This window comes from Perca fluviatilis, chromosome 17 (genome assembly GCF_010015445.1).
Source record: "Perca fluviatilis chromosome 17, GENO_Pfluv_1.0, whole genome shotgun sequence".
In the NCBI taxonomy this organism is placed as follows: Eukaryota; Metazoa; Chordata; class Actinopteri; order Perciformes; family Percidae; genus Perca; species Perca fluviatilis.
In genome coordinates this window covers 10,226,543-10,252,236 of record NC_053128.1, presented here as the reverse complement: position 1 = coordinate 10,252,236, position 25,694 = coordinate 10,226,543, and the positions used below count along the sequence as shown (strand labels likewise).

Sequence of the window (25,694 nt, the reverse complement as noted above, 5' to 3'; positions counted from 1 at the left end):
TATTCAGCAACACCACCACTCACAGCACCCCAATAGCGGTGTAGCATTGTGCAAGGTCTACTGGTTCCCTTGCATTGAGACAGAAGGGGAAATCAGTGCTTCCCATACAGTGATATATTTGTGGCGGTCCACCACACAATCAATTCTCTCTCCCTCTCTCTCCCTCCTACTCCTCCGTGCAGATTAATTAATGCCAATGACGAAGAGCAGGAACAGTCAGACAAACTGTAGACAGCATTTTATTTCTCATTAAAAGTCCAATATGTAATATATTTACTATAATAAATCCAAAAATGACAAATGCCTCATTAGATATTAAGGAAACATGCTATGTTGAAATACTATCTTTTCTGAAAACAATGCTAATGCCAGTATTTTCTCCTTCTGAAATTTCCGTTCCGTGACGTAATTTTTGTTGTTTCTGTGTTTTGGCCTGTGTGTCGTTATCAACTGCCCAGTTTGACAGCCAGGCCGGGTTGCCAGATATACCTGTAAAAAACGTAACGTACAGCTGTTACGTTAGTACAGCCATGAAAGCAGCAAACAAACAAATGGGGTCAACGGAAATAGATTCTTCCCTGACCTAAAAACACAGCATGTTCCTAACAGTTGCGTGACCAGAGACTTAACAAACCCCGGGTAAATATTGGAGATGTATTTGAAAGATGGAGACAGCTTAGAGCCCAAAAGGACGCTGAGTTGGCCAATTTCCTCCTGAACAGGTAGCTAAGCATTAGCTTCAGGCTAATTTATCACGGCTACAAGAGACAGGCATTTTATGTAATTTCAACATTGGTGTACTCACATTGAATTATATAGCTAGAGTACCCGAGTTGGTTACTGGCAAGAACAATTGGGACACAGCCATTAAAGTGATCCCGACTGGTCTTGGCCAAGCCCCCAGGAAGAGCGCCATTTCTAAAAGCCACCATGGGCTTAGCGGATAACGGTGGTACTGCACCCCATGGCCCAGAAAGACTTTTCACATAGACATTGCATGGCGAAAGAAACTTCTATATTTCAGCGGATAATTTGTTTCGGGGTATATCAACCTACCAGCCCGAACACTGAAAGGGTCCTTGTTTAAAACGTCACGTTTTTAACATTTTTAACATTCACTAGAAGCGAAAACAGAATTATTAAATTCGGAATGATGAACGTGCATAATGGACACGAGCAGACCCACGGGACTGCGCACGCCCGCTCACGACTGTTCTCCCGAGTTCATGTAGCTAGCTGTAATAATGGATATAGCTAATGGTTGTAATTCACGTGTTCTATTAATACGTCCATGGTATTATCTTATGAAGTTATGATACATCTGAGGGATGTATGTATGTTGTAAAGCCTGTTACGTGGATGTGTCATTAGTGTTTCCCAAACTGGCGGGGCTATCGGCTAGCTAGCTAGTTGCTAACATCAGGGGTAGCTAGCATGGCTGTATTAAGATCATGCTTACAAAACGTTACTACAGACATAGTGATTACATCGCCTTGGTTCTCTCTTATGATCCATCTGAGGGCTGTATGCTGTAAAGCTTGTAACATGGATGAGAGATAAAGCCATGGATGAGCTCTGTTCACGAAACTGCAGGCTAACTGCTAGCCCTAGCTAGCTAGTAGCACAACATAATGATTAAATCTCCTTGGTTGTCTAGCTAAATACATATCGTTTATTTAGCTAAGCATGTAAATGATCGGGAACAACGAAAACACGTTTAAGGTTAGTGAATATTTTAGACAAAGAAAACGGCGAGTTCATGAGTTTGCCACTTGTAAGAGACACGAGAGATAAGCTCATGAACGAGCATGTTGCTACCGGTTGCTAAGACAACACAAACAAATTGTTGCTAGTGCGCGTGTCCATCGTGACGTCACGGGCCAAGAATGCGGAAGATCCAAGCTCCATGTTTGCTTTATGCGCTTTTGAGCACTCTCATTGGAACGTACGGGGCTTCCCGCCGAACACTGTATCCAGTTCTCTTAACACATCCATGGTCCTGGCTCACCCCGCCATGCGAACTGCTAGCTAATGTTACCGGAGGACCAGGCAAGCGGGCCTCGGCTGTTTACAACGTGTAGCCTGGCAAGCTCAGTGAACTTCGAGTCTGGGGCGGGGGGGATGACTCTCCCGTATTTTGAATTTGTACTGCAGTAACTATTTTAAACACTAGCTGTCAGTATTACATATTGCACATTTAAACTTTGTTTGCAAAATGTAACTAATTAACACAGAAGATGTTGCTTTTTCTGACATCAATTTCCCCCCCCCCCCCCGCAGCAGAAGACGGCTAGAGTCAATCCGGAGTTTAAAACCTCTTAAAAAACACTTGAAATTCCATGCTTTTTGGTCTAAATGGCATACCCAAATAAAAAAATTGTACAGCTCCCATATACTTTGACACTCTGGGATGTGCTTGATATCATTGGAAAGGTAACCCTCTCAAGTCTTTCTTACAAGTGTCAGGGTGATTCTAGGCCTTACTGACACACAGTTACAGAGGCTAGAATGGAGTTTTTTTTATTTCCGTCCAAGTCATACAGCTTTAACACTAGAAGTGCCGGAATTCCATAACAACTATAACTGCCGTGAGCGGTCATTTTGACAGCCAGATTCCAAACTCTATAATCTCTCATGATAAATACCTAATTGCGAGATTGTATTATGTATTGTGTTAGGATATCTTTAGAAAAACGTAATAACACAAAAAAATATACATTTTAACGAGTTTAATTATACATTTGTTTAGTAATAAGTGTTTCAATAATTCATATCATGGCATAGTAAACCGTAATAATTTCATACATTCACATCCCGAAAAATATGGTGTGGAAATTCATTCAACTTAACTCATAACAGCCAAATAACAATTAAAAGTATCTTATTTGAACATTTAGCTGTAACCTAACCTGGCACTCTGTCTCGCGCTGCTGGTAGGGTTAGCTTGCCTAGTGCAGCTTTCAATACACAGCAGCAGGAGTTGGTTGGGCTTGATGTGCCGAGACAGCTTGTACACGACCCAAAGCCTGTCTGGCCTCACGTGGTAGGAGGCTGTAATCCATTACCTGGAAGACAACAGGGGAGGGAAGAGGACTAACAAGCCAACTCCAAAACATTCCCTCAAAGGTGGGGGTTGGGCGTGGGACCAGCTACTCCACCATGTAAAAAAAAAAAAAAGCCTTCAGCTACAGGAACATCGACGAAAATCTAAAAATCCTCAAGCCTTGGGAAGGAAGCCTCTGCAGCGAACCAAGCTAAAGAAAATATGATGGCGTACATGGAAAACCGCAAGGAGACTGTACGTTTGAAGCGGCTTTTGACCTCAAAGCGACCCACCACCATCGCAACATGGAATGTGAGGACCATGTATGCTGGTGGAAAGGCAGCAGTGATAGCAGAGGAGATGAGGAGGTACGGGACCATAAAACCTACAAGTGGTACAATGCTACGCCCCCACCAACGACACAGATGATGACACAAAGGACCAATTCTACAACCAACTATACACTATTCTACAGGCCAGGAAAAGGAAGGACGTCATGATCTTGATGGAAGACATGAATGCAAAGATAGGGGGCAATAACAACGGCTTTGAGATAGTTATCGGAAGAGAAGGACTAGGGACCATGAATGAGAATGGAGAAAGGTTCGTAACAGCTTGTGCAGACAACAACTTGGTCATTGGTGGGTCAGTATTCCAACAAAAGAACATCCATAAAGCCACCTGGGTGTCTGCTGACCACACCACAGAAAATCAGATAGACCACATCTGCATAAGTCAGAAGTTTAGACACTCTCTGCTGGATGTCAGAGTCAGAAGAGGAGCAGACGCAGGATTTGACCACCACCTCCTCACAGCAAAGATCCAGCTGAAGTTAAAATGCATGAAGCACAGGGAAGAAAGGGTCAAATTCGACACACAGCAATTTCAGGATATAGGTACATCCGAACTCTACAAAGTGGCACTACACAACCGGTTCAAAGCCCTAGAAATAGAAACCCCAAGCAAAGTGGAGGAGATATGGAAAGGTCTGAAAAACTTGTGGAAAGACACATGCAAAGAAGTAGTAGGGAGGAGGAAGACAGACAGCAAGCCCTGGCTATCCAGAGATACAGACAGCAAAGTGAGCGAGAGGAGGAAGAAAAAAGAGGCAGTAAACAGAAGTAAAACTAGAGCAACCAAGGCAGCAGCACAGAGAGAATATGCAATAGCAAATAAAGAAGTGAAAAGTGTAAGGAGAGACAAGAAGAAATTTATTGAAGATTTAGCACAACAGGCAGAAGAAGCAGCAGGAAAGAACAACCTGAAAGACCTATACCTAACCACAAGAAAGCTCACAGGCAAATTCAGACACGCACAGGCACACATTAAAAACTCACAGGGTGTACTCCTCACAACCAAGGAAGACCAGGTGAAGAGATGGACTGAACACTTCAGAGACCTGCTCAACAGGCAGCCTCCTCAATTGACAGCAGAAATCCCAATAGCCCAAAACCCATTGGAGATTAACTGCAACCCCCCCACCAAGACGGAAATCAGAAAAGCCATTAAGGCCTTGAAAGGAGGGAAAGCAGAGGGACCAGACGGGATTCCAGCAGAAGCTCTTAAGGCCGACACTGAAACCTCCACCAACATGCTCCACCATCTCATGAAAACCATCTGGGAGGAAGAAAATGTCCCATCTGACTGGAGAGATGGCCACATCGTGAAAATCCCTAAGAAAGGAGACCTCCGGCAGTGTAAAAACTACGAAGGAATAATGCTCCTTTCAACACCTGGGAAGGTGCTCAACCATATCCTGCTCGAGAGACTCCAGAAGGGGGTCGATGAGAAACTGAGGGAAAACCAGGCTGGCTTCAGGAAAAATAGATCCTGTGGAGACCAAATTGCCACCCTCAGGATTATTATTGAACAGTCCATCGAATGGAACTCGCCGGTCTATGTGAATTTCATAGATTTCGAAAAAGCCTTTGACAGTGTGAATAAGGAAAGGCTGTGAAAACTGATGGCTCATTATGGGATCCCAGCAAAGATTATTAACATCATAAGGAGCATCTACCATGGGACGAGATGTCAAGTCCTCCATGAAGGATGTATATCAGAGGCATTTGAGGTCCTGACTGGTGTGCGGCAAGGGTGCCTGCTCTCACCCTTTCTTTTCCTCCTTTGCATAGACTGGGTGATGAAAGAAACAATCAACAATAGACGAACCGGCATACAGTGGAGCCTGACAGAGCAGCTTGAAGATCTCGATTTCGCTGATGATCTGGCACTACTGGCTCACACACACCAACAGATGCAGGAAAAATCTGGAAAACTAGAGGAAACAGCTGCTCTGCTTGGTCTCAAAATAAACTCATCAAAAACTAAAGTATTGCGTATCAACAGCAAGAACAACACACCCATAACCATGGATCAAAATGCACTAGAGGATGTAAACAGCTTCACATACCTTGGTAGCATCATTTCAAGGGAAGGTGGCACAGAGGACGATGTCCAAGCCAGGATCGGAAAAGCAAGGACAACATTCAACATGCTAAACAGTATTTGGAAGGCAAAAAACTTGTCACTCAAGACCAAACTGCAAATCTTCAACTCAAATGTAAAGACTCTACTCTATGGCTCAGAAACCTGGAGAATTACCACCACCATACTCAATAAGCTGCAGACCTTCACCAAACGGTGCCTCAGACGCCTCCTAGGAATATACTGGCCTAACACCATCTCTAACGCCAACCTGTTGGAACTCACCAAACAAGACCCAATAGAAATGCAAATCCGGAGGAGGAAATGGAAGTGGATAGGGCACACACTCAGGAGAAAGAAATCAATCACTAAACAGGCGTTGACGTGGAACCCACAGGGCAGGAGGAAGAGAGGCAGACCGAGAAACACCTGGAGAAGAACCACAGAACAGGAGATGAAGAAAGAAGGGCTGACGTGGCAACATCTGGAGCGGAGGGCCCTAGACCGGAGAGGATGGAAGAGCTTCGTCGATGGCCTATGTTCCTAGGGGAATCTAAAGGCCTAAAGTAAAGTAACCTGGCACTGCCTCCGTTTTGGTGTCTGCTGCGGTGCGCAGTGCTGTTTGGACCATGTGCCGCTGCGCTTTTTTCCTCCATAAACTCCGCTCTCAGCTCCTCTGCCAGCTGTTGCATGAACTTCCTCCAGAACATTTTACAGCTGGTGCACTCCTTGGAGAGGATGTGTGCAATGATTCCAGCCAGTTGTAGCATGTATAAAGTTATATCAACACATAGACAGCCACTGGCCATCTATGTGTACCGCGCCTTTCACAGAGCGATCACCCGGCGCTTGCCTTCTGATTCAGAACAGAGTCCATCCACGCCGTAGTAGCCCACGTTACCGACTCTGGCTTTGCCTTCGGCCCATCGGCGATGCCCACACTTGTTACTCGAGACCGCTAATTACGTTTCTCTGATAGCGACCATGGTAGTTACTAAGCAACCAAGATGCATCTTCAACCGCGCGAAAGATTATAAACAATACCGCGAATCCGAGCGGTCAATATGACCTCCTCTGGCTGAAATAGGTACAAGTGAGTGTATTTTCTTTGCCTTTTGTGTAATGTATGTAAAAACAATTTTAAATTAAAATACAGACTATTTTAGGAAAAGTCAGGCAGCAGCAGGATTGTATTTTTTTATTCAGCAAAGTTATTACACATAAATTTCAAAATGACCGTCATGGCTGTTCTAGTGTTAAAATGACTAAAATACACTGCTGTAAACACATCTAGGTGAGATACAGACTAAGGCATGGATACCCGACCCGAGGCCAACGGGGCCAGACGGTACCCGACGGGCCGGGCCGGGTTCGGACAGATATTTAGAAATTATGGTCGGGGTCGGGTCGGGCTCGGTCACATCAGCGCGATAAGGCATTTGTTGTAAAATGGTGCTGCAGCTTCTTTTGGTGTGTGTGTGTGTGTGTGTGTGTGGTAAGTGGGCAGAAGAGAGATAGAGGAAGCAGACGTGTTGTAGAAGCAACCGGAGCAGAGTTAGTGGTTGGGCTATTCATGTTATAACGTCGGCCCTGGAGGGAACGAGTCTCCCCCGGGTTTTCTGATCACGGTCGGAAACGAAGCGATCAGGAAAGGTTAACACACTGAACATTTTAACAGCTTATTAACGTGCGCTTGTTGACCCGTGTGCGCTGATGCGCTCATCTGTTGACATTTCCGAATGCCTTCCTTCTTAATACCTGTCGGGCTCGGGCCGGGTTCGGTCACGGCTGTGTCGGACGTGGGTCGGCCTCGGACAGAAAAATTCGGCCCAATCCGGACTCTAATACAGACAACACAAGGCCATAGCCACATGTCAGCTTACTGCAGAAAGAATCCAAAAGCCAAAAGACTCAAAAATGGATTTTATGTGAATTTCTTTCTACAGATATGTCTGTGATTTTCTTCGGTCCATTTAAAAAGTGCAAAGAAAAAAAGCCAAAAATGTGCAAAATACAAAACTTCTCAAATACACCCACATCAATCACACATAAACTTGAAATAACTGTTTACATAAATATATAGAAATAAGTCATTATAAATTGGTCAGGGTGTGCTATGCATTATAACAGGCCCTGTTTTTGCTTTGACACAGCTACAGCCATCACAGGGTTAAAATTTCAGTGTAAAGTTTGGTGTCTATTGACTCGTCTCCTTATTGGATTGGCTCATATGAGGTCTCTTTGGATTCCTAAGACTTCAGATGATAACAATGACACATACTGAGCGTTAGAAGTCTCGCGTGAGACGAGACACGATACAAAGTACGGAAATGAAATACTGTTTACCGTTTTTCCGTTGTAATTCAGCCAGAAACTTCAAAACTGTGAGGCGAACAGCTCGTTTTGGATAAAATGGCATGGATATTCCATTTCCTTGGACTGTTTGCGAGTTATGAAAAAAGGTTTTTGGGACAATATCACAGATGTGAATAAAGAAAAAAGGTACGAATACACACTCGACTCTAGACACTAGCTGCACAGTCTATTTCTCTATTTTCTTTAACTTTATTACAGTTTTATAACTGCTATAAATCATCTTATGCTTTGTGTGTGGGCTTAATTGAATCATGAGAGGCCAAGCTTTCAATTGTTGTGTCGCATGACCGCGTATTTTGAAGATTTAATGCTTTAAAGTTATAACAAAGTTTATGAGTGGAGGTAACCGCGACACCACAGCGACGAAGAGTCCCATCCACGGTACACTGTTACCTACGAGGTAGAGATGCACCGATTGCAACTTTCTAGGCTGATTCCAATTTCATTTTTTCTAACCACTTTACAGCACACAGAAATATTTATTTTCTGTCTTTTCTTTAATAGAACATTTTGCACAGAACATAGACCATTTTTGGAACATAATGGATCACTATAAAATAGAACTATATAAATTACTCCTGATGTGGGAAATTCATTCACATCTAAAGTTCAATGTTAGAATCATTTCCTTATTTTCACATCCAATATCCCCAAAAAAAAAAAAAGTGATTTGGGTTTTTGGTGTTGTCCCTTAACGCCCTACTTTGTCCTTGCAGGTGTTGCATATTGCAAACTTGTCATCTTCTGCACACACGCTGAAGAATTTCCAAACAGCTGACATGTTGCAGGTTAATTCACGAGGTTCCCTACATGTGCGAGAACAACGCGGACACGCGCTTCACACCGCGAGCCGCGGTTACGCGCGAAACACGGCGGAAAAGTCGAGCGAAAGGAAAAAGAGACTGTGCCGTCACGTACGTATGTGCGTGCGTGCGTCCTTGAGAACTGTAACTCGTATAACTTATGTTGTCAGTAAATTGTAGCATTGACCGGCATAAAAATGGAATATGTAAGACTGACCTGCCGGTCATGATCGAGCACGTAAAAACCGGCCAATTCCGGTCGCCGGCCGGTCTATTGGTGCATCTCTACTACGAGGTTAATGGTTAGGATTATGAAGTAATTACCAGTATTTATAGCGCGGTGACTAGCTGCTCTGGGGACCGGCGCCGCAGCGAGAAACCACTGCCGACAGACGCAGAGCACTCCATCCGCCGGAGCTCCGACTGCTGTCGGTCTGTGCGGTGGGCCACGCTGCTGTCTATCAGTATTAAATTGTTTCATAACCTGTAAAAATAAAAACTCCTCGTTTCGCATTTAATACTTTTCCCCGTGTTTTGGTCTAGTTCATTTTAACACCTGTGTTACCCTTGAGTGCTTTAGCGGCTTGCCCTGACTCTCTGAATATGCAGAGATGTCGTCTTGCTCCGACTCTCTGCTGAGGCCCGTTCACATAACAGCAGCAGTTAAACTGTATTTCACACTATGATGGTTACATTTGGAATAATCTGCGGTTTACATGCATGCCAAACTGTAGGGGCAGTCTGTTTTATTTACAATTTATTTATCAATATTTCAAAATAGAAAACATTACACTTCATAATGTTTTGTATTCATAACACTATTGTATTATTGTTCAAATTAGCTACAACAGTAATAGCAGTAGGGTTTTGACTCCGAACTTCGTTATTCGAATATCATTCGAATATTTAAAAAAATAATGATATTCGAACGAATATTAGCCAGCCCTTAATATTCGAACCTGTTATGGGCATTATTTTTTGTAAATGCGTTTGCTTGTAAACGTTTTCAGTTCAGATTACGAGGCTTTTTCACGCATTTTAAAAATGTAACTACACGTCGTGGCGACGCACATCTCTCAGCCGTGGCTCGGTAGCGGTGCATTCCCCCCTAATTCTCAAAGAAGGCTGGCTTGCCCAGGGCCAGGCCAGCTCAGCGTTCCGCTGTCTCTCCTACCTACACCGGCCCCGCACCCTGTCCCTTCTCCCCTTCCTACCTGCCTGCTCAGTGCTGATGCACGAGGAGAGAGCACAGAGGGGGGAGGGGCTGCTCCTCAGTCACACAACAGAAGAGAAAGGAGACTGTTTCGGCGGCCACAGGAGAGAAATACATTGCGTGCTCGCTGGACAATACTGGCGACTCTTTTTTATTTTACAGAAAGTCGCTGTCTTTTCTACAGAAAGTCGCCAGATTTGTCGCTAGTCGCTTTTGTGAAAAAAAAGTCGCTAAGTTGGCAACACCGCCCACACACACTGGCTCGACACACACACCAGCACACGAGTATAAACATCAGACCACTTACGTAGGCTACGGTGAAAGCTCCGAACTTCCTGTCGAAAGCATACTGTTTGTGTTTAATCCAGGGTCTGACTTTAAATTTTTTTTTTTAAACTGAAGGCATTTAATGGTCAAAATATTATTAATAAATATTCGAATATATTCGAATATTAATAAACAAACAAACTTCGAATATGATTTTTGGGCAAAAGTCAAAGCCCTAAATAGCAGTTACGTTATGCAAGTCAATCCTTACATTTTTTTCAAGTGAGGAGCAAAATATGCTCCTGACTTTGTTGTCAAGTGTAGTCCGATGCGAAAGTACAATTAATATAAGAAGTCTGCACCTCCTTCTGTGTGTGCACCCCCAACCCTGGGTCAGCTACCACCACAAATCTAATTCTGTGGGAAACACTGGAAATGATTGCTGCCGTGATAACACTCCAGAAATCCTGTGACTAGGCATGGGCCGGTAACCGTTTTGACGGTATACCGCGGTTTGAAAAAGTCACGGTTTCAAAACCGTTCCTAAGGTAAGAGCTGTTTTTTATGAGAGGTCAAGGAAAAGAGACTGCAGTTTAGTAATCCGTCTCCCTGCCAGTGTGCAATGTGTTTAAAAATAAAATACATTGTAATCAATGGGGAAGAAATTTAATTTTTTTTACCCAGACATTTATAAAAAAAAACAAAAAAAAAAACATTTTAAAGCTGTTATTGCAATACCGCAATCCTGGGAAACCGTGATATTTTTGCTGAAGGTTATCATACTGTCAAAATCTTATACCGGCCCATGCCTACCTGTGACTAATGGCAGTAAACTGCTGTACTTTGTTTAGCCTTCAGAATCATGAATATGTCTGTCCATTTCCAGCCAACGGGTCTGCTGAATGCTCTGTAGCAAAATGTCCCTAGTTGGTAGGGTCGGGTACCAACCACATTTTTATCGGTACCGGTATACCTGAAGTTCGGTTCTGGTACCCAACAGTACTTTTTTTCGGTACTTTCCCTCTGTAATAAAGAAAAAATTTCAGTTGTAAAAATAATTCCAAACCTCTCATCTATCCTTTTTAGTTAGAATATTTTTCTACCTTGAGGTAGGGCTCACAGCACAGGGCGAGGCAAAGCACAGCGCGATACATCATCATTGCTTCCGACTTCAGTTGCGCCTTGAAAGATCAGCGGCAATGAGGTCAAGTTTTAAAACGCAGCGCTCGGCAGCAATTCCAAGCGGTGCGTGACACCAAGGGTAGCGCTTCCTCTGTCTCCAGCGCTCTCCCCACAGGAAAACAATGGCACAGCCAGGGCAGAGCGGTTTTACCGTGAATCGGCTGTAGGCGGCTGTACGGGGGACGGCAGAGAGACGTGGCCTCTGCAACACGCTCTGCAACTTCTTCAGTTAACAGGGATAGCAATGTTGATAAAGCGGTTGAAACTGTGGTTACTTTTCAAAACGGCACATAGAAAACGCTCACTGCAGTTGCAGGCCCGCTGCTACTCTTATTTTATTACATTGTGTGTGTGTATATATATATACACATATATTTATATATTTATACTTATATTGTCTGTTCTGTTAACCTGTTTAACTTATTTTAGATAATGTGTGACATGCACCTACGACACCAAAACAAATTCCTTGTATGTGTAAAAAATGTACTTGGCAATAAAGCTTTTCTGATTCTGACATAATGACAAGCAGAGAGTGGCGCTCTGAGGCCCGCTGTATCATGTGCTCCAGTAACAAAGACAGAAAGACAACAATTTAAGACTAAATGTAGGAAGGCTCATGAGAGCTACTTGCCGCCACATCTGCAAAAAAACAAATCGTGGAAAATCCTAACCTTAGGTTATTCGCACACATGGGCCTAAATACATTTTAAAGTTCGCACAAATCCATTTTTGGTTGCAAATTTAGGTGAAACGGTCGCATTGTCGAGCCCTGCATCATGCCGGCATAGTACAAGTGGCACCTGTCATCTGATGCTCTTCATCTACCCAGCTCACTGTGGCTGGTTTTTCTTTTACCATTCCTTTCTGAAATACTAAAAAATGCTCTGAAAACAAAGTGCTTTTAAAAAAGTCCATTTGTTTAGCTGCTTGATTCAAAATTGATCTATACAAGAACTTAGGAGTCAGTCATTAACCTCACTCACAAAAAAGGTTTGCACTTCCTGTAGAAATCAGAGCCTTCCAGTGGAAAGCTTTTAATGGGATGCAGCAAGAGGCACTACCTAACCACACAGCTCCAATACAACCATGGATTTAGGCTGCTGTATGATACAAGTAGAAACAGAATGTAGGAGTGGCACCAGGAGTGGTCTAAAATCATTTGGCCAAAGGACAACAGTTGAAAATTAGCCGGCTGGCTAACACTGGCACATTTACAGAAATGTTGATTAATGTGTGTTGTCCTTTATAAATAAAGAATAAGAGAACTATTTTACATTGGAGCTGCAACATTTCTGAAAGTTTCACATAGTGAGCCTTTTAAAATGGGCACTTTCTCTCTAGTCTTCTACAAGATGGTCACACATGGTGAGCCGATAAATCGAAAGTTGGGGTTAAGCCCCATTATTTTACTGTCCTGCTGCAGGGAGTGCACAGTTGAAATGCGTGGCATCACAGCTCATCACGGCTAAAAATGCTATATCTAGCCGATGGGAATTGAACTAATGCGGTAGAGCTACTGCCTGCTCACTCACCGAAAGCTGTTGTATATACTTTCCCATCTGTGCTTTACGCTTACTAATGCTAGTTCTTGGCAGAGCTCATACCTTCAGCTACGTCGTCATCAATGGCTCCTTTCACCTGAGAGAAGCACCACTGCATGTCACCTCCAGGTCCTGCAGAGAGAGAGAGAAAAAAAAACATTCAAGTACAGTACTGGCAGGCTAACTACATACATTTTAATTTCAAGCCTCACAATGTTTCCCACACCTAAACTGTATTGCGCTGGGCATCAACAATGATGTACAAGTAGTTAAGATAAGATGGCCAAGTTTCATAGTTTTGACTGATAATCAAACGGAGTGCCTCAGCAATAATTAACTACATGTGTTTGTTTTTTTCAAAACCATGTCGCCTGCTAATTGCGTGTTTCCTTGCACATGCATGCAAAACGCTGCACCTCTATAAAGGAAAGGTTTTGTTTGAGCACATTGTCACTCTCACACAGCGTGGGATAATTTAAATGATTGGAACTACAGACGGTAGACTTGTTGTGGAAATATTTGCCCTCATACATGTGCACATTCCCTTTCAAACCTTGTCAGTCTATACTAAAAAAAAAAAAAAATTGAAACCACACAATTCAATCCCTCTAAAACTACACTCAAGACATCCCTAACTGTTCCACACATAATACTTGCACGACCCATTATGCTATGGGCTCATTAAGAGGCCAAAGAACTACGGTCATAAAAACACAGGACCCTTGGTTGTCAAATCTTTCAACACTGAATGAGTTTAACTGTAAATGCATCAACTGAATCAAAAACCTGATTTGAGCCTTAGTTGGTATGGTGGTTTTCTCGCATTGAGAGAGTTTGAGAGTTGATTGCAAATAATGTTCATCAGTACTGACTAACTCCAGATCATGGCAACAGTAGGTGAATATAGTCTCAAAACATCTTAAGCCTGGGCAACTGTTGTAACGTTACCAGAAAGAGATTCTCTCACGCCAGGCTACTATGTTAAATAAAACAAGAAAAAACATGCTGACTTGTTTGATAATGACCTCCATCACTAGCCTCAACAGGTTCTGCCGCAACATAGGTCATTGCACAACATAGCTAGTTAAATTCCACCTATTTTTTTTTTATTTTTTATTTTTTACACGTGACCATTTCTGTTATTACACAATGCAAACTGGTCTGATTTGTGGATACCACGTACTGGAACAGCTCTGCAGAATAATTGAAGACATTTATGAGTCACCCTGGCTTCATCATACATGTATTCGGAGATGAATTATGTTTTAAAACCAACAGCCAGGACAGGGTTGGTACTGGCACACTCATAGATTACCTGCATTCCTTGCATAAGAAAATGCACATAGTAAACTAGGTGTTTAACTGTTGAAATTATCTCAGTCAGTCAGTTTCAACAAAAAGGATGATGTGCAATGTCTCTGTCCAAAGACCAGTGTCATTTCCCCGCCCAACTGGACCAAATGCATGTACTAAATATGTCAGCAGTGACCTCTTTTTTCTAAAAGGATAAATAGCCATCAATCTCAATCGGCTACAATGCACTTGAGTCGCATATAATTTTTAATAACGACTTTGTTCATTGAAATGTGAAATGCTAACGTTAACGTCAGGCTAAAAAAATCGTGACTATCTGGGTCTTATTTGAGGAGAGACTATTTCCACTTAGCTAAGCTTAAGCATATGCATGTCCTCAATACAGGCTCTCTTGACTCTTTAGTCCTTTCAGCCAGACATTGCACAGACTATTTAACAGCTTGTTCAGTCTGCAGCAGGCCTGGATTACTAGCCTGCATGTGGGCAATGTCAAAGTTTGAGCTAACGTTAGCTAGCCTGGTTTGTCAAGCCAGTCATGGCATGTTTGAGAAATGTGTGCACTGGAGTGGAAACCGCCTGTTTTACCTCTAGCTATTTGCTTTGTTTCAACATCAATAGCAGATCAGATATATTCAATTAGTCGTTTGTCAATCTCGTGCAGAAGTCTGAGAAGCAGCCGTTACTGCTACGACAAGTTAGAAGCGTTAGGTTAGTGTAGCGGATAGCTATGTTTGGCTATTAGCTTGCTGGTCTCTGGTCCGGTGATAATGGTAAACAGCTATCGGTTGCTAGCTTGCTAGCAGCAACTGGCTAGCTAGCTTTAGCCGGCAAATGCAGGCCAGATAGACGGGCGATGACACTCGAGTTTGCTGGCTAGCTAACGTTAGCACTAGCTAGCTAAGTTTAGTTAGCTACCAACCGTTAGCTAACCTGACACCAGCTAGGTTGGTTAGCGACATCCTGCAGCCGTCAAGGCGGAGACCTTGTTGGACCGGGGCCGGCCTGTTCGTGGTGTTTATGTGTGTAACGTTAATGGTTAAACTGAATTACCTGCCATGACGAGACAGACAGTGGAGCTTGCCTCAGTCAGTCACGATCCTGCTTCCCACTCCCACGCGCTGTTTCGTGGGATCTGAACTTTTTCTTCCAGTGTCTGAGCAAACCTGAATGTCACGCGCTAGCTAAATTAACCGTAAAAACGGGTTGTTTTTTGCTATCCTCCTTTTCTTTCCCGCTCCTCTCGTCGCTGTTGTTTCACTCTCTCTGTGTCAGTCACTCTCCCCTCTGTCTCTCTCTTGCCGCATCCCACAAGTCACTGCTTCCCCACCCCAGAGTCTTTTTCCGCACGTGAACCAAAGGGTTGTTATAATGCGCGCGCACACAGAATGGCAGATGCACAGGCACGCGCGTGCACATAGGTGAAGAAACACAGGGATGGAGCAACTGTCCTACTCAGGCATAGCCTACTGCAGTGTTTCTCAACGGGGGCGGTACCGCCCCCCAGGGGGCGTTCAGAAGATGATGGGGGGCGTTGGAAGCAATATTTTGGAAAGGGGGGCGTTGAGGTGCCCTTGGGGGGCGTTTGTTTGAAAGCTAGTTTAAACCAAAGATTCACAATAACAATACATGTTTACACTTAAACTACTTGCAAAAAACTGTTTTCTGCAACATTAAAAACCTGCCAGTTCACGGCACTGCAACTGGACGAGACGGTGGATCATTGTTCGGCGCAGCTCCGTGCTGCCTTCAGGAAACGGGAAGTCAGAGCATCGTCTTAAATGAGCTCCGTATTTCAGCGTGAAGCTGCGTTCAGAAAAAATAGCAATCGCCGCAGGGTGGTGCGACGTCCTGATGTATTCTTTAATCCCCCCAATGTAGCACAAGTAGACTTTATATTTCACAGTAACAGTTTTTCGTCAGATCTTTTATAGAACCCAACGTTCCCTACTGTACCTGAAGGCAGCTTAATTTCACGAAGAAAAAGAGAAAAGAGACGAGCGAGAGATTTTTTTATTTTTTTTACGAGCGAGAGATATCGACTGTGCTTTGTTGTTTGGCAAACATTTAGCTGTCCCCCAAACTCCCGGGCAATTCAGGGCTTGTGTTTGCTGTTTTAACTTTTTCTTGTTGAAGCGATAGAGGAAGAGATGTCACTGTTTACTGTACGGGACTCCACCTCCTCAAAACGCAGCGCGATGTGGGGTTGCGCTTCTCCAAACGTTTTTTTCTGCTATTTACTCGCAAGACAGGCGATAGCAAACCTAGACTTTCAAACCTAGACTCTTCAAACCTAGACTCTTCAAACCTAGACTCTTCAAACCTAGACTCTTCAATCCTAGACTCTTCAAACCTAGACTCTTCAAACCTAGACTCTTCTAACCTAGACTCTTCTAACTTATACTCTTCTAAGCATTAACAAAGGGCTCTCACTAACTTTCAAAGGTTGTAAACTTATTTCCATTCGGCAGTAGGTGTCGTTCTTCAAGTCGTTTGTCATCACCAAAATGAAAACCTTGTTTCTGTGTGTGTGTGTGTGTGTGCGTGTGTGTGCGTGTGTGTGCGTGTGTGCGTGTGTGTGTGTGTGTGTGTGTGTGTGCGTGCGTGTAATCCTGCTTTTACCCCATGATAAGTGCAAGCTTGTTTTCCGTTGGAACAATTTGAATGAAAAATAGATTTGAATGTTAAATTGCTAGCTGTTTCTGATTGGCTACTGTTAGTGTTTGTAATAATAATAATAATAATAATAATAATAATACATTTTATTTAAAGCGCCTTTCATGACACCCAAGGTCACTTCACAACCAAAAAGGACATTCAAATTATAGTCATCTTATAAAGGTGCGCTGAGGTTCACACCATGCAGCAGGCCTTTTGATAATACCTAATTATAGTTTGAATGTTACATATCTAGTAGTTCTGATTGGCTGCTGTTATTTAATTTGAATGTCAAATGGTTGCATTTAAAAAAAAAAACTGTAAATATTTCTATTCACATGGCTTTTTTGATACCTGGGAAACTAATACATGTGTTGTTTGTCATTCAATGATTTGATTTATTGATTATTTTTAATAACAATAGTAACGACAATAATAGGCCTATATTAGGGCGTAATCATTAATATCCAGGGCAATTAGCCTACATAATATTTGATGGGGGGGCGTTAGGGACCTGGATAATGGATAGGGGGGCGCTGGCACAAAAAAGGTTGAGAACCACTGGCCTACTGTTACTCGATGCACATTTTACTTAAGTAGAAATATGTCTTCTGTTGGAAAGCACTCAAGAAAAATGACAATGTAGTTATTGTTGAACATTTGGTCACACTGAAAGGACCAACGTGGCATCTCGAAATATCCATTTCAATGTGACTAGGCTTACACCTAATCAAGCAACCATCTCCAATTCAGGGATGCTCTCCAAAGTTCTGTTATTAAATTTATTTATTATTAAAAGCTTTCTCAAAGTGTATGGATAACGTCTGAGCTAGTGGTTCTCGAACTTTTTTATGTCAAGGACCCCTAAACTGACACAAATTAGACCCCATTTTACAGTATATGTTAAGGGTGCCCTGCCACACGTATTTCATTACTTTGTGGTGATGTCTGAAGTTCTACCATGGACTCTGTAACATTTTTTGTGGAAAAAATGCCTTGGTTACCTTGTTTCAAGCCATTCTAGTTTGGTATAGAAAGCCTACAGGAAGACTCAACTCGATTTCTGCCAGTTCTCATTAATACTCAACAAGCTAAGGAGAGATGGCCCGATACCATTTTTTGCTTCCCGATACCGATTTCGATACCTGAACTTGTGTATCGGCCGATACCGAGTACTGATCCGATACCAGTGTGTCATATATTTTATTATGTTTTAACAACTGTATACTACTATCCCTGTATGGATGTGATATTATTTCTATCTTTGTTGTCGGTCTGGCTCAGGTTAAACTCTTTGTAAAACCTGAACAAACACAAACAATGAACGCCACAGAACTTTCTTTTACTATCCAGTTTGACAGTCAGTAGATTTTCTTTAGGGCTTTATTATGTGGTATCAGATCGGTGCATAAACTCCAGTACTTCCCGATACCGATACCAGCATTTTAGGCAGTATCGGAGACAATACCGATACCGATATCGGACCATCTCTAAAGCTAAGCTGTTTGAATCTGATTGGCTAACAGCTAGCCAATGAGAGCCTGGCTGTCAGCATCCTTTACCCAGCGCAACTGGACGAGCTCATGAATAGTAATGAGCTCAGGCAACATGATGTCAGACTGACCAGCTTTTGTAATTGGTCTGATTTCTCTGCTTATTTCTTTTCAGTGGCTAGAGCTGACAGAGGAGGAAGCAGTTCATTTTCACATTCACAACATAACACAAACACATATGGACCTAACATATTTCAAAAAAATACAAGGAAAAACAGTTTTGTGTGGCAGGGCACCTTTAAAGGATAGAGAGCTTCTGCAAACTGGAAGACAAACCTTGTATGTGTCAACATACTTCAGTTTACCCTGATTCAAAATTATTTTCTCATGAGGGGAAAGAGTACCATATTTAAAACTAATTTAAAAAGAGAATCTTCCCGACTAATTGAAGAACACTGAATACTGTAATTCTTGACTCTCCACACATAGCTGAAAAGTACATAGCTGAAAAATGGATTTACTGATTTTAGAATGTACTGAACCAGTACGAAACCAGGAAAAAGATACTCAGCAAAATTAGTGTTTGCAGTCAGTTACTTTCATCCTTGACACACAAACATCAATCAGAATCATCATCGAGAGACACGGATACACGTCAATCTGCTCATTTCAAGAAGGATGTTGCTACACACATCTGATAAAAAAAAGGTAGGCTATCTAATATGTCACAAATTGGACACTGTACATGCACAGATTGCAAGTGAACAACAAAACTGCAAAGTGCCTGTCTGTCATATAATAGCAGTATTAAAATATAAGCCTACTCACATTCTGAATATTTTATTTCCATGCATGACTTGCAATCCGAAATGGACCACAGCTGTGTCTTTTATTGCCAGAATTGATTGATTGTCAGAATTTCTAAACGAGATATCTATCTTCTCCTCACATTATTTCCAGTGAGTCATGTACACTGTAAAGGAACCGCAGTATGTTGGTGGACTCTGGAGGGGATTGAAGAGCTTTGTAAGATGTCTCAGCACCACAAACACGGAGGCCTTAAGACGTGTAATGATAGTTTTACCACCTACATGGATGCGTCAGATCCTTCATCCCGTTCAGAAGTATGCCCACTGAAGAAAAGAGAAATATAGCATTCCTAAGTCACAGCTTGCTAAGAAATACAAGAATGTGAGGAATACGTCAAATAGCAAGCTGCACAAGATAAGAAACTAGATGAAGCTTGTTGAGTTGGAGTAGAGCTATCACAACTGCCAACTGCAATATCGTATTAGACTCAGTGAAGCTGTCAATTCACACCCAGGCACTGCTTTCTGACCCACTTCACCTGTCAATGATTTCAAACCCTTTAATTGACTTTTCCAAAGACAAGATCCCCCTCAGTCTTCTTAAAACAGCCAGCAGCAGTGGGCCCCTCATGCTGCCCCTCATCACAGAGACAGGCAGCATACAAAAAACCTTCAGCAAAGAAGTAAAAGGAAAACAGATAGGGGGTATTGGGCACCCCCGTCGAAAGCCTCAGATTTTGCACTGACCAGCTGGCGACCTGAGTTTAATGTATCCATCCTTGAGCGTGAACCGCAAACCTCGCTGTCAGCTGTTTTCACTGGCACTAGTATATGTCTTGGGTCATTTCTAATGACAGTTGTTCACCGTGCGGTCTGTGGATTATCCATAACCAGGGCAATGTTTCCAGAAAGACACATTCATTTTTTGAATGTAATTTTTGATGCTTTTAAGTTCACAAATCAAATACCATTCAGTGTGCACAGTGGTGCTTTGAAATAAATGCTAACGCTAGCATACTAACTAGCTACTAACATCCTCACAAATGACGCTAACCTGCTGTATTTGTTAATTAGCACTAAACGGGAAATACACCTAAGGCTGATGGGAATTCTACTAGTTAAGCAGGTTATTTAGTCATAAACCAAAGTATTGGACAGATAAGAAATTTGAACTGATGATGGCACCAGATAAAAAGTTAAGGAATCACTAATACAATTCATCCTGAGGGGAACATGAATCTATAGATCACAACCGCGTGACACACCATCCAATAGTTGTTGAGAGACATTTCATTCAAAAACCACAAATGTCAACCTCACGGTGGCACCAGAAGAAAAGTCAAGATCCCAGTCATTAGATTTCATTATCTGGGAACCATGAATGTCTGTATAAAAAGGTTGTGCTAATCCACTGAGTTGACGTTAAGATATTTCATAAGATAAGTGAAAACCTTGACATGCTAATAGCATTTTCATTAAATGTTACTAAAAAAACTAAAACGTCAACCTGCTGAAAAGTCAGTTGATCTCCCCCTCAATCAACACTTCACATTGCTACCATCCGGTTGGAGATACAGGACTTTAACATGGAGAAGGGCTCGCTTCAGCAGGAGTTTTATCTCGTCTGCTATAGCAGCCCTAAACAATCTGATCTCTATGTGTTTTTGAGTTGTCTTGGCTGCGAAAGCAAATCTCCCTATGGGACAATAAATCTTAATCTACCGCAGTACGATTCATCCTCTGGGGACCACAAATATCTGTACAAAATGTCATGGCAATCCATCTATAGCTGCTGAGATATTTGAGTGTTGACCAAAGACTTACTGACTGACGCTGCCATACAGCCATGCTGCTATAGCATTGCTGAAAACTAATAAGAAAGCATTCATTATTAGAAGAAAAAAGTAACAGACTGTTGCAATTCATACAAACTAATTAAAATGCTGTTTTAGGCTGGCAAATTATCTGCATGACTACCAGTAGGGGTTCGTGGGAAAATATGTTTTTCGTGGTCGGGGTCAGCTCAAACTCATCTCCAAGTCTGAAGTCTCAAGTGTACCGCTCTGCCTATTGAGGCTTGCTGGACTTCCTGCCAGGCTGAATGCAGCTTGTGTTAATGTCTTAAACAGCAAGACGCAAAAACAAGACTTTATTGTTGCGCTGTTTTCCTCCATGACTGGAGCCTTTCAATGTGTGCATCAATTGAAGCTCATAATTTTAGAAACTGCTTGACTGACGTGGACAATGTACATCAGTGATCAGTCATTTTAAATATACAGCATCTTTTACGTGTTATCTGTTATGTGATTTCCATAAACCTGTTATCAACATTTTGTCCTCAAGGAGAGTAAAATATTTATCTGCTGCCCCTTATGCGACATGTTGTTATCATATCGCCTATCGTGATAATATTGTCAAACACTTTACCTTTTTTACAACTGCTCGTTGCCACAGCATACATTCATGTTTAAAGGTCCCAAGGCATGAAAATTTCACTTTATGAGGTTTTTTAACATTAATATGAGTTCCCCCAGCCTGCCTATGGTCCCCCAGTGGCTAGAAATGGCGATAGGTGTAAACCGAGCCCTGGGTATCCTGCTCTGCCTTTGAGAAAATGAAAGCTCAGATGGGCCGATCTGGAATCTTCTCCTTATGAGGTCATAAGGAGCAAGGTTACCTCCCCTTTCTCTGCTTGGCCCGCCCAGAGAATTTGGCCCACCCATGAGAGAGAGAGAGACATCATGGCTTTCAAACGAGCAAAGTGGCAGTTGGTCAAGGCCACACACCCCACCCTCCACCTTGCCCCCCCTCTCTCCTCCTCAGACACAGAAATGGCACATGATAAGGAAAGCTCATTGTGGGGCTGGCTCTAGTGGCTGTAATTCTGCACCAAGGCTGAATTTCGGGAAAGAGACTTCAGATACAGTATTAGGGGACCACTAAGGTCTATATAAAAGAGACTTCAGATACAGTATTAGGGGACCACTAAGGTCTATATAAAAGAGACTTCAGATACAGTATTAGGGGACCACTAAGGCCTATATAAAAGAGACTTCAGATACAGTATTAGGGGACCACTAAGGCCTATATAAAAGAGACTTCAGATACAGTATTAGGGGACTACTAAGGTCTATATAAAAGAGACTTCAGATACAGTATTAGGGGACCACTAAGGTCTATATAAAAGAGACTTCAGATACAGTATTAGGGGACCACTAAGGCCTATATAAAAGAGACTTCAGATACAGTATTAGGGGACCACTAAGGTCTATATAAAAGAGACTTCAGATACAGTATTAGGGGACCACTAAGGTCTATATAAAAGAGACTTCAGATACAATATTAGGGGACCACTAAGGCCTATATAAAAGCATCCAAAGAGCACCATGTCATGGGACCTTTAATATAGATATTATACAGGAAGCAAAACAGGTCAAATACATTATGTAATTGACAGTTGCTACTTTTCTACATCACTCACATCAAATGTCTTGTAAAGTTACACCAGCAATCAGCGTTTAATGCTACCTTGTTTAACTTGTTCAGTCAACGGTCTCATATTTGTATGCCAGTGGTGCAGGATGAGCACAGATCACCCTCTGTTGCTCTGTTTCTGTATTTTGTCCACTAGAGGGCCACAAAGATTTGAAAATATTGTTTAACAGTAAGGTAAAGGACCACCGGGTTTATGCTGGACGTTAATCAATTTCCCTCCCTGTCACATTCTAAATGTTAGTATGTTATTAAAAAAGGCCAAAAAGAACATGCTTAAAAAAAGACAATAGAATTTGTGATTTGATTGATTAATGCAATAGATGTTTGCCGTTGAATACCACAATGAGGAATTAAAGGAGAATCCCAGTGCAAAATGAACCTAGGGGTTAATAACACGTGTGTACCGAGTCGACCATTCTCTGGGACATGTTTTCATGCTAATCGAATGTGACCAGTTTTAGCGCAAACTGCTAATTAGCTTATAACGCTAGTCGTCGGGCCACTGGTAAAGTAGAAATCGCTATTTCTATACCACTACACAATCCAAATTACGCACAATAAGCAGTTTGAACTCATTGATGTAATGCCATTTATTAATTAATAACACACACACACATACACATAACAGCAGGTGAAAAACAGCCTGATATAGCCTAATGTGTATCCCCTCTGTAACTTTTGCTAGAAAAAAGCAGACGTCTCCATATTATCTCAGGTTGTTTATTGTGACCTGGTAAAGACAGAAAATAGCACACATGATGACAGGACGGACAGACCCTTATGCATGTTAGGGGAGAGGATACACAAAATATCAGGTGAAAAAACGGCCTGATATTTTGTGTATCCCCTCTGTAACTTATATGGTAGAACAAAGCGGTTAATTGAAAAGCCATATTAAACAAAATCAAATTAAAACAGAAATCACGTCAGAGGGCAGCCAGGGAGGGATGGGTCAGCAAAGACGAGGAAAAAATATTGTTCATAAACCAACATGACTCACACAGTCAGGCCTATCAGTCAGCCTATGTAGCTATAAGGTGCATGTCAACGTGGAACTTTGGAAAACACTGTCGATGAATCCACAATAATAAACGAAGCATTAAGCAATTTACACGTCACCTTAATGTAACGGACAAATAAACGTATTTATGTAGATAAATGAGACCCTTGTTACTATGGAGAACCCTGTCGAGTCTTCCACGTCGCCATTTGTTCCATTTAAGAGGTGAATTCGAAGTGCAGCAGTTAAACTCCGCTCTGAGTGCACGCGCGCTCCCGCGGCCAGGGGATACAAATCCTGGCGGGGATAAGCACCTTGGCACGACACCGTGTCCACCTTGTTCACTTAATAGCCTACAAATCATCCACGGGATCAATTACGCCACACATGAGTTTGCCCACCCGACACAGCGTTTCTCCCTGGGGACATGGATCCGTGCGTGCCGCCTCCTGTGCGCCATGGATGTCTGAGCCTCAGCAGCTACTAATTATAAAGATACAGTTAGCCTGTTCCCAGCATTAGCACAACACTTTGCGATGGTTAGCTTGTTACCTGTGACGATATATGCTAAATGTAACGTCTCTTTCACATTAGCAAGTGACTGACCTATCTGGGTGTGCTTTGAGCCTGATGAAGTCCGACGTTGTTCATCCGGCATCATTGATCTTGGTGCCGCACACCTTGCATGTAGCTGTTTGCTTACTGCCACTGTTTACCAAGTTATTGAAAGAAAAACTAATGACAAAAGGCACAACTCCGGGAGGACTTGGCGTCGCCATCCTCAATGCATTTTTGTATATGTGAGTGCGCGCACATAGCGTTAGGCTTTATAGCGCATGCGTTACGTTGCACTTTATGGCAAAGGGCAAGGGACATGCAGCTCGTCCTACGTTTCCCAACGTAGGCTATATGCGCCAATAAAAGAAAATAGAAATACATGAATTCAATTTAGATTTAAAAAGCAATAATTGCATGAAAAAAGGTTGTTGACGAGTCTCGAAGCTCGAGTCGCAAGTCAAGTCTGAAGTCAGCTGTTTGTGCGACTTTAGTGCGACCCGAGTCCGAGTCTCAGACTCGAGTCCCCATCTCTGTGTTTGAGGCGCCTAACTTTTTATACAATACTATTTTCTTCATACAATTAAAATAAATGATATTAATTTGAATTCTACAGATTACATAGTAACTATCATTAGCGGTAAAAGTTTTACATATACTGTATATTGTCCATGCACCATGCCAGTGCTGGGTTTCCAAAAAGACAAATCTTTGTTTTTAAAAGACTGAAAACATCTCCCCTATAACTTTGGTAATTAATGGTGTTTGAAGGCCTAAAAACTAGTGTTTTGCGCGATAAGCTTTCAGTTGGAGAATATCAGTCACAATTTCATACTTTTTTAAGAACTGTCGGCAGGTAGGACATGCAAATAAATGCATTTTCTTTGTACAGAAACCAGGATGCCACTTTGGATGTATTTCAATATAATATAGTAGCCTACACACCACTGATAACTGTTTTGATTTGTCAGGCACATTATTGTTAAATGTGTTACATTTAACAAATTAGGAAACAGATTACAACCTTGCACACTAAATTTCTCATGAAGGTGAGTGCAAATGCATGGGGCTTACCTCGATACATTAGTATGATAGGTTATTATGATGTAACCGCTGTGCATTAATCTCCTTTTCTTAAAAACAAGTTTGAATCTCACACCCTTTGCCCAATGACAAGAAGCCTCTGACTCTCTGTGAAAACAGTGAGCACGCACAGTCTGCATACAGTGTGCTAACAAGGTGGTAGAGCAGGACCAGGCAGGGGCAGTGTTGGTTAACATGTAGGCCTACACTCTGTTGGAGACAGGAAGTGAAGACTCAAGTCCTGGCATATCTTGAATCCACCGCCCCTGCACCCATGTATTGATTTTCTCAATCAAGACAGCAACATTGCTTGATTCAAAGCTGTATGTCTCATTTTGAAGCAGTTATTTAATGTATATTATCAAATGTCCAAATAACATGGACACTTTGAAATTCAGTCCAAGACGCTATCTTAGAAAAAAAGATCATAGGGCAGCA

The 25,694-nt window shown here is 42.2% G+C and overlaps 1 protein-coding gene across 1 annotated transcript in view; it reads right to left on the bottom strand.

The window, feature by feature from the left end:
- Positions 1-24,341, bottom strand: part of LOC120545852 (serine/threonine-protein phosphatase 2A 55 kDa regulatory subunit B alpha isoform-like) — a 38,784-nt gene extending 14,443 nt beyond the window's left edge. The window contains exons 1-5 of the mRNA XM_039780473.1: positions 24,225-24,341; positions 12,916-12,984; positions 4,794-4,873; positions 3,741-3,869; positions 3,015-3,065 (exon numbers count right to left, since the gene is read on the bottom strand). Coding sequence (XP_039636407.1) covers positions 3,015-3,065; positions 3,741-3,869; positions 4,794-4,873; positions 12,916-12,984; positions 24,225-24,279 — 384 coding nt within the window. The 5' untranslated portion in view covers positions 24,280-24,341. The remainder of the gene's footprint in view (positions 1-3,014; positions 3,066-3,740; positions 3,870-4,793; positions 4,874-12,915; positions 12,985-24,224) is intronic.
- Positions 24,342-25,694: the final 1,353 nt, after the last annotated feature.